The following is a 10,296-nucleotide window of genomic DNA, read 5'->3' on the forward strand; positions in this document are numbered from 1 at the left end:
TTGGCTCATCTGGGTAAACGTGTGCTTAGGTTACCTGATCACACCTTTATTATGACTGCAAAAATTCCTTCTTTGTAAACCTATTTTGATATGTGGTTGAATTAACTGTAAGAACGTTGGTGTCCCAGGAGAGAAGGAACATGTGACCATGAAATCCTGTCTATCAAGAGCCAATACACTTTCTTGGTAAGTAAAGTTTTTCATGGTACGTATCCCTTGGACTAGTGTTTTGATATAAATGAGTATATACCATTTGTCTCTTTTTGCTTCTGGGTGAACTCACTCATTATAATAATTTCTAGATCAATCCATTTGTCCACAAATTTCGGGAATTCCTTGTTTTTAATAGCTGAGTAGTATTCCATCGTGTAAATGTACCACAATTTCTTAGTCCATTCTTCTAATGAGGGACACTTAGGCTGTTAAGTGGGTCAGAGGAGAGGACATCCTATTGAGACTTTAGGCGAGAGTAACATGGAAGAATAAGGAAATAGTAGGACCCACAGGGTCCTGGAAACCTACAAGAAGAACTTTATGACAGGCAGATCTGGGTTCTGGGGTCCTCCTCAAACTAAGGCACCAGCCAAGGAGAATATAGGCATTAAACTTCGAACCCCTACCAAGACCTAGCCGACGATTATGATATTCTCCACCATTCAGTGGAGAGTGAGATCTGACTCTCACACGAACTCTGGTGCCCCTTTTCTGACCACGTCCCCTGGATGGGGAGGCCTGGTGGCACTCAGAGAAAGGATAGCAAGTTACCAAGAAGAGACTCAATATTCTAAGAGCATATATAGGGGGAGGAGGTCTCCCTCAATCACAGACATAGGGGAGGGGAGAGGAGGGAAAGTGGGAGGGAGGGAAAAATGGGAGGAAACAGGAGAAGGGCTAACAATCGAGATGTAATAAGAATAAAATAACAAAATGAAAAAAAAAAAAAAAGAGCCAATACAAATCTTGTCACAACTGACCAGTCATTTTTACTGATGCTGCTGCATTTAACATCTGTCTCCTTGGCTATTCCTCTATATTTTATTTACATCTGAATGAAGGATTGTTTAATAAGGCTAAGAGACATGTTTTTTTAGAAGAGTGACATATTTATGGCAGAATAATTCAGGATGGTGTTTAATGATGGGTCTCACCTCTGACTCTGTGACCTAGTCACCTACAGAACCATTAATTCAAGGCAAAGTTTTATCTGTCACGTTAAAAGGAAAATCCCAGCTTTCTAACTCACAGTTGCTCACCATTCATTCCATCAATTTGAGAAGCAGTGGCATGATTAATATAATGGTACCAACAGATCAGTTGGAAGCATTTAAGAGCAGCATATTGTATGCTGTCACATCAACTAGCAGTGCTACTGAGGCTCCTGTTTCAGATATAAGTGATCTTAAAAATACAGGTAATAAAAAGGAGCAGAGGGTGAAAACTAAATGGTGGGGGTGGTGAAGATAAAACTTGGTTGAGATGCTCATCTCCCATCTAGAGTTACTAGAAATAGATGTGTTTACAAGGTGGCTCATCCAGGTGACCTGAGTGGTGCTGCCATCATCTATCTCAGCAACTAGGGGAGAACAGAAGTAAATATCTAACACAGCATCTGTATGTTATTAGGATTCTTGAGGGTTTCTCTGTATTTGGTTCCTTTAACAGGCTTATATACATTATATCTGACCATAGACTCCAAACAACTTAACACAATCTGTAATAGGAAAAATGATGGTATTGCTTCAAAATATCAAAATTTGTACCCAGGGTGTACAGGTTTCACTAACAGAAGACTTGAAACTTCAAAGTAACTGCATAAGGGCAGATCATGCCTTACAAGAATAGTGACTTGAGTTTGGGCCTCACGAACCATTTTTTTAAAAGGCAGAGATAGGGGTTTAGTATAAGTGATTGGCAGGCAGAGAATGGTGTATCCCTAGAACAAGTTCTCCAGCCAGTCTGGCCTCTAGCCTACTTGGTTCGTTCTAGCCAGTGAGAGGCCCTTCGTCAAAATGAAAGAAAGAAAGAAAGAAAGAAAGAAAGAAAGAAAGAAAGAAAGAAAGAAAGAAAGAAAGAAAGAAAAAAAAAAAAAAAAAAAAAAAAAAAAAAAAAAAAGAAAGAAAGAAAGGGAGGGAGGGAAAAAAGGGAAGGGAAAAAAGTGGATGATGTCTGAAGACACCTGACTAAGCGTGTTCTCTTGCATGTGCACACATTCATTTTAACACATGTTTATCTTTTGGTAATTAAGGTACAGGGGAAAAAATAAGTATCTTTCAAATTACTAGGTTTTTAAATTTTTCTTGTCTCCTCTTACTAATGTAATTATAATTTTTTTCTACATTCTCATTTCTATGTTGAAGCAAGATTCAAAAATCATAATTATGCTGGAGCACTTAAACTACTAAATACTACTGAACTCATTATGGAGCCTCTTTTGCTTACCCTGTATTAGCCAAAAGGAGGTGAGGAAGAGAGAAACATAAAAGAGGGAGGGAGGAGTAGGGAGAGAGGCAAAGGGGGAAGGGAGAGAGCTAGGGAGCTTGGGGGGGTGGGGCAGGGAGAACTATAGGATTATTTTCTCCCTGAAATGTTTCTTTAAAGGCCAGAGCATTACTCTAAATACAAACTGAGATTGCTGGCTTAATTGTAGGCATACCGGTATTGTGTGGTTTAAATTCTGATTTCTGTCTCAATGTTGTATAAACACTGCTCTCCAATTGTCCCCCTGATATGTCAATAAAGCAGCTTACAATCAATGAGCAGAGGATAGAATAGGGCTGGACTTCCTGCAAGCCAGGGGAGAAGTTAGGAAAGGAGGCAGGGGATTCAGCAAAGGGTGGAGGTCCAAGGAGATCAGGAGGAAGGAGCTGGAGCTGAGGAAAGCTACAAAGTGCAAGTATCACTGGGATGTTGCTGGGGATAAGACAAAACAGCATAGAGGGTTAAGAACACAGTTAAACTGCTCAAGAAGATGTTGTGAAGTCATGTATTGTAAGAGTCTAAATTATTTGTGTGATAGCTGGGTGAGGAAATAAGCTAAGAGAAACACTTTTATAAAAAAAAATAATAACTGTAACACTTAGTACTTCAAGTTTTGAAGTGTTCTTTTTAAACGAATTCTTAAAATACAAATTCAGAGCCAGGCGTGGTGGTGCACGCCTTTAATCACAGCTGCAGGGAGGCAGAGGCAGGCAGATCTCTGTGAGTTCGAGGACAGCCTGGTCTACAAAAAGAGTACAGGACAGCCGGGACTAGAAGAGAAACTGTCTCAAAAACAAAAACAAAACAAAACAAAAATCTGACCTCTTATTTCTTTTGCTTATTCTAATAGGCTTGATAAGGACAGTGCTTTGCTCATAGCCAACTACAAAGAAGAAAGAACCGAATACATGTGTTAAATGGGAAAGTTTACTATGAAAGCTTATTCACAGATTAAAATTTCCTAAGGCATTTACATTGTCTAAATGCCACAATGACTCAGGCCCACCTCCTTTTATTCTCCAATGTATTTTGCAGACACTGCATTAAAGGAGTTACCTTTAGTTGTGTGTGTGACTATGTGCACATACGTATGTGTCCATGGAGCTCATTGCTTTACTTCATCTTGGAGCTAGAGATTTAGGTAGATATGACACCTGATGTGGGTGCTGGGAACCAAACTTGGGTCCTCTGCATGTCTGTATCACATCTGGAGATTCCCATACCTGTTTATCACGTTGGCCGCAAACCTCTATGTACCCATGGATTAATTTGAACCTCTGTTGACCCTACAGTTGTAAGATATTACATTCAGGTTATGTAGTCCCTGGGACAGTACCCAAAGCCTCCATGCATGGCAGACTTTATCAATTGAGCTTTGTCCCTAGCAACTGATGGGAACAGATGCAGAGACCCAAAGCCAAACATTAGGCAGAGCTCAGGACACCCACAGAAGAGGGGGGAAGGATTATAGGACCCAGAAGGGTCACGGACACCAGAACATAGGTCACAGCATCAACTAAGCAGAGCTCATATGGCCTCAAAGATTTGAAGCAACAGCCATGGAGCCTGTATGGGTCTGAGCTGGGTCCTCTGCATATATGTAATGGCTGTACAGCTTGGGGTGGAAATGGGATGGTTCTCTGACTCTTTTGCCTGTTCTTGACACCCTTTTCCTCTTACTGGGTTTGCTTGTCAAGCATTATTATGTTCCTGGTCTTATTGCAACACGTTTGGTTGACATCCTGGGGAGGCCTCCTCTTTTCTGAAAGGAAGTTGAGGATTAGATCTAGGGATGGGAGCAGAGGAGGGAATCTGGGAAGAGTAGAGGATGGAAAACTGTGGGTGAGATTAATATGTGAAAGAATAAATTTTTTTAAATTACAAGAAAAAATTTTAAGTTTTCATCATCACAATTTTTATGATGTTTTGTGGTATCAGTATCATGACTAATATAGCTGTTTGAGGCATCTTGAATTTCACTGAAAGATATATAGAATCCTCTATCGATCAACCACTGCCCATCTCTTCTCACCCCACAGCACAGCCTGTTAATTCTGAAAAGCAATGTTGAAATTAGTTCAATAACCCTAAGATTCTTTAACAATCAAGAGTCACACAGCTTGCCCTGTAATGAAAAGCTAGAAATGACCAATCTTTATGAGGAAAATATGTAGAAAGGCACAGCAGTCAGATGACACCAATTCACAGCAAACTTCCAGCCAGCATGTAAATGCAAAGGAAATGTGCTACTGCTGCAAACTTAGGGAAATGACCTTCTTGCTGATGTGAAGAAGTTTTATCATCTGGATAGAAAATCCAGCCAGCCACATTCCTCTAATACAAAACCTACGCCAAGAGCAAGGCCTTAGCCCTCTCTTCAATTCTATGAACACTGATGGACAAGGAAGCTTCAGAAGGAAAATTCAAAGTAGCACAGCTCAGTTGATGATGTTTAGTGGAAGTCATAACCATAATATAAAAGTGAAGGTGACGTAGCAAGTGCTGATGTAGAAGCTGAAGCAGACTCCTTCAATCTAAGTAGAGAAACTGATGACAGTACCTGCATTAAACAGTGCATTCAATATATAACCTTATACTTAAAAAAAAAAAAAAATGATGCTATCTAGTATGTTCACAGCTGCAGAGAAGACAATGTCCACTTTCATGGCATGAAAGCTTTAAAACACAGGCTGTTCCTCATTGGGGTTTAGTGAAGCTGGAATCTTTAAGGTGAAGGCAACACACAATCACCATTCTGAACATTTAAGAATCATGGTACACCTACTCCTTGTTCTATAAATGGAATAAACCTAAATAGCACAGTGGTTTCCAACGCAGTTTATTGATAGTAAGTCCATTACTAGGCCTACTAAAAGGACTCACAAATAGGAACAAAACCAGATTCCACTCGGTGACACTGCACTTGGCAGCCCATGAACTCTGATAAAGATGTACAATTACTTGCATTTTCCAGTTTTATTTAAGAAATGCATTTCAAACGGCATAGATGCCCCAGGCATACCTTTGGTATATCTCATCAAGGTACTCTGAAAATAATTTGTGATTTCTAAACACCATGAAGAATTTTTGTGACTTACGAGAGGATGGCAAAACACTAATATTAACATGAGTGTAGAGGAAATTGATTCCATCCGTTCTTGGCGACTTTAAGGGGTTCAAGATTTCAATAGGAATAAATGACATGTGTTGTAAATATCAAGTAACATTAAAAGTAGAACTTGTAAATGTGACTCAATTGCTTTAATCTCATGATAAAACTTTTAGTGAATGAGAATTCTCTACTTATGGTTGACCAAAGGGGTTCTTCAAGATGGAAACTACTGGTAAAGCTGTATGAATCTGGTTGAAATGTCAGTTAGTGACTGAGACTCTGAGACAAGTGGAGTGTTTGTGAGAGTGACTCCCAGGCTGGAAGTTCTCCTCTGGATATGATCCTCTCCGACAGCATTGCAAGAGAAATATTTGACACAAAGAACCATTAAATGTGGTAAACTTCACATCTGTTTTGAGAAATTGCTAGTCACCCAGCTTGTAGTAATGATCACCTTAGGCAGTTAACAGCCATCAACACTAAGGCAAAGCCCTCCTCATGAAAACAAATCAAAAACAGATCCCCCAAATGTATGATGTGCTAAGGGTTGAGATGAATATAAACATTTTTATCAATAACATTTAAACTAAGGTATATATGTTATTTTCAAATATATTATTTGTTTTACTTAGGGTTTCTATTGCTGTGAAAAGACATCATGACCAAAACCAACTTGAGGAACAAAGAGTTTATGGTTTAAAGGTCCACCACCAGGGAAGCCAAGTTAGGAACACAGGGCAGGAACCTGGAGGCAGGCAGTGAAACAGCGACCTTGGAGGAGTGCTCTTCACTGGTTTGCTCCCTTGGGCTTGCTCAGCCTACTTTTTAAAAATACTTTCAAGACTACCTGCCCAAGGTACTGCCTATTAACAATGGGCTGGGTCCTCCAACATAATCATTAGCCAAGAAAATGCTCCACAGATTTGCCCATAGACAATTTGATAGGGGCATGATTTTAAAATTAAGATACTTTCCAGATAATGCTAGCTTGTGTCAGACTGACAAAAACAAAACAAACACCAATAAATTAATAAACCAGGACATCATTATACAGCTATTATAGAATAAACATGATTTTCAGATGTTTACTATATGTTTTTCAGAAAAAAATTATTTACTTTATTACTGTAGTTCAGACTCAAACCTATGCTTATGCAAGAATCCTAAATAAGCTTGAGGGTCATTAAAAAAAAAAGACAAGGGGATCAGAGTTAGTGGGGGAGATAAAAGAAAATAACAGAAGAGATATGATCAAATATTTCACATACATGTATAAAAGCATCAAAAATTAATGCTCAAACAGTTCTCAAAACGTACTAATTGATACTAAATTTAATAGTACCTTTCTGCTCTAAAGAATCAACCAAACATACCTTTGCGGAGAAGTCTCAGTATTTCAGAGAAAAAAATAAACACTGAGAGTAAGCACACATTAAAAACTTATAATAAAGTTTTTAAGCCCTCATCTCAAAATCATCTCAATTCCATCCTAAAAAACATATAATATCTATGGGAAAAGCCATCAGATTTTTAATTTTTTTCTCAAATACTTTTGCATTTACATCTTTTATTATGTATTGTTCACATTTGAACTCTACCTCTTTGGAACTATGCCATCTGTGAAAGTCGAAACTAGGAAAGCAAACCCAATGGCTTGGTCTCAAGGTTTACCTATTAATAACAAATCCGCAGCTCTCACTCAGTGATGTACTTGACACTTTGAAAGGCATGAACAAGCTTCAATCTAGTGTCATGTACCTATCCAGGGTTAGGTTAGCAATAGCTGTTGATACGATCAGAAAACTAAAAAGAACTACTTATTATAATAAAATAGCTTATTTCACTATTGGCCTATCATTTACTCCATTTTAATATTTTCTCAAAACTGCTATCTTTCAGTATAAATTGAGCTACATATTAACCTCCCTGGATAAGACACAGAACCATGTTTGCTTCCATGGGATTTATTTGTCCCTTTATAGCCTGCTGGGGTAAAAACTGTAAATATCCATGACCAAAGAATGACAGCTCATGTTTTCAAGGTCTTCTTGGTATGTCCTAGAGTGAACTGCATCCTTGTCCGGGTCTGCAAAGAATATCCACCAACCCAGTGCTTGTTCTACCTGGCGCGCAGCCAGGAATAGAAGACAACAAAGAAGTGCTGGTGCTTTCAAACAACTCGATAGGCTTTCCCTTTGGGGTCTGTCAGGACAACTACTCCCCAACAGGCAATACCTGAAAGAAAAAAGAAGAAAGTGCCTTTTGTACGTTGCATTTTAGTTTACCCAGTGCTTCATATGTGGTATTTCATTTAACCCTCGCATGGCCGAAGAACGATGGGTCGTTCGGGCACCTTTCTTAAAGGGCAGTGAGGTAAAAGGCGCCGCCACTTCTCTAACTGCACCCCACCCCGCGCCCCCGCGCGCGCCCCACCCTCGGCCCGCGGCGCTCACTGATGCCGATGACCATCTGCGCTATGGTGCCGGGGCCGGGTGGGATTCCTTGCTTCATAGGTCTCCTGGCCACCAAGTAGACATAGGCGCCCGCACCAAAGATCGCGGACCCAGAAAGCACGCGACAGCTCCAGCAGTTTTTAATCGCGGAGTCCTGGGCGGGGGAGGCCGGCACGGCGTCTTTCGCAGGCTGGTTAGTGGAAGCTGCTGTTGGAGCAGCAGCAGGAAGCTCGGCGCTCCCAGACCACGAGGACCCCATTTCAGAAGGGCGCACAGTCTTCCAAGCCTTCACTTTGAACTGTCGTAAAATGCTGCCGGAAAGCAGCACGCTGGCGCAGAAGCCGCCGCGCTTCTGGGAAGTGTAGTTGCGGCCAGCTAACTAGCAGGGCGGAGCAGGGCAGAGCAGGGCGGAGCAGGGCAGAGCAGGGCGGAGCTCTGGCTGCTTCAGACGTTTTCCGGGACTGTCACCCAGAGGTTAAATAAAGAAAGACAGAAAGAAAGAAATCTTAGGCTCAGCCCAGGGATTAGACTATTTTCTGAAAGTCTAGATTTCAGTCTCCGTAGAAATAAAGTATAAATCTATAAGCTTCCCGACTGACACAAAGTAAGATCCTGGCTTACCAAATGTTCTTAATCAAATGCTTTCCTTTTGCAGTTCGGTGTATTCTGCTGTTTCTCAAAGTGATAGTTTTCCGTATGATAAGAATGATGTTACAGCTCTGTTTGCATCTCTAGATCAATACAGGCTCAAAGTCTTCACACTGTACATACATTGGAAGAAATATACAAGTATGATCAAGATATTAAAAATGTGTTTGAATTATCTAAATACTTTTGATCTCTCCTTCTTTATGAAGATGTCACACACACACACACACACACACACACACACACACACACACACACACATATATATATATATATATATATATATATATATATATATATATATATATTAGTTCTCTTTGGCGTAATCCCAGTTTAGTGAACTTTAAAGAGCTAAGTAGATGGCTATGGTTAAAATGCTCTTCGGGCAGGAAATGTAAGATAAGCGCACATAATGCTGGGTGGGTTTGGCAGCACATCTATAATTTTACCAATCAAAAGACAGAGAGGAACCCCAGAAGAAGCTGTCTAGCTATATTAACCGCACCTTTGAGCTCTGGATTAAGTTGAGTCTTTGCCTCGACCTATAAGGTGGAAAGCAACCGGGAGAGACTCCAGACTCTAATCCCCAGCCTCCCCAGGCACCTAGGCCCACATACAAGTCTGCACCCAAACATTTGCACACATACATAAACACCACACACATGCAAAACTAATGATTGTTTCATTCTGACTGTATCTTTGCAATTCAACAGGTATCATCCGCTCCTGTCTCAGCTCACTTTTCACGTTCTCTGCCTTCAGTTAGCTGTTTATTTCTTGTGCTGGTTGTTCTTAGACAATTATGAGGTTTTTTTTTTTTTTTTTTTTTTTTTTTTTTAAATCTTAATTAGTAATATCAACAAAATAAACAAAGATCAAGAAATAAACTCATCATTTCCTGAAACAGGATTCACAAGGCCAATGCTAAGGTTTATATACAACAAAACTTGGGCAGAGGAGACCCTTACCCACGGAGTTGGGCTACAAATTGAGTAAAGAGCTCCAGAGATGCAGCTTTCATGAATAATGACCCTACTGGGTGAGCCTTTCAACAACACAGTTAATAGCTGTTGAGTCATCCGTATTTCTGGAAACAACTGGGTAAAGGCACTGCTTCACTGAATCAGCTTAGAATGTGGCAGTGGTAGGAGTTTGTCCATCAGTGCCCTGTCTGAGATGAATACATGTTTGTTTGTGTCTTCCCAAGAAAAGTCCTAGGAGAAAAGGCATATTAGAGTTCAGGTAGTTTATTTTATAGAAAATGGGTAAAAACAGAGCAACAGGTTCCAAAAGATTTTCTCATTCTCATTAGCATTGAAAATGTATGTGTTGAAGAGGAATTTACTATTTAACTTTTCTAAAATAAAAGATGATGTTTGAAAAGGATCAAAAAGAGAAAAAAAAATATCGACACGATAGGTTTTTAAAAAATTGTAAGAAAACTGAGCTGGCCTACTGTTTAATTTAAAGGACTCCTTCCAGTATATATTTATATATTATATAATGCATGTTTTATAGAGCTCTACATATATATTTATTCATATGTCTCCATGCAGTATGTCATAGAAAAACAAATATTCAAAAAGTTTTGGTTTTATACTTATG

General features: G+C 39.7%; 1 protein-coding gene across 1 annotated transcript; it reads right to left on the reverse strand.

The window, feature by feature from the left end:
• Positions 1–7,394: 7,394 nt before the first annotated feature.
• Dmac1 (distal membrane arm assembly component 1) lies at positions 7,395–8,355 on the reverse strand. The gene is made up of 2 exons (XM_051163359.1): positions 8,044–8,355; positions 7,395–7,825 (listed from the first exon to the last, which is right to left on the reverse strand). The coding sequence occupies exons 1-2, from the start codon at positions 8,300–8,302 to the stop codon at positions 7,761–7,763; spliced, it is 324 nt and encodes a 107-aa protein (XP_051019316.1). The 5' UTR covers positions 8,303–8,355; the 3' UTR covers positions 7,395–7,760.
• Between the last annotated feature and the right edge of the window lie 1,941 nt (positions 8,356–10,296).

Source organism: Acomys russatus, chromosome 2 (genome assembly GCF_903995435.1).
Source record: "Acomys russatus chromosome 2, mAcoRus1.1, whole genome shotgun sequence".
Taxonomy (NCBI): domain Eukaryota; kingdom Metazoa; phylum Chordata; class Mammalia; order Rodentia; family Muridae; genus Acomys; species Acomys russatus.

Bases quoted from the DNA above. Each gene is read 5' to 3' on its own strand.
- Dmac1 (XM_051163359.1), bottom strand. From the start codon at position 8,302: ATGGGGTCCTCGTGGTCTGGGAGCGCCGAGCTTCCTGCTGCTGCTCCA. The intron at 7,826-8,043 runs GTGAGCGCCGCG...TTTTTCTTTCAG, and splicing joins GCAGATGGTCATCGGCATCA to GTATTGCCTGTTGGGGAGTA.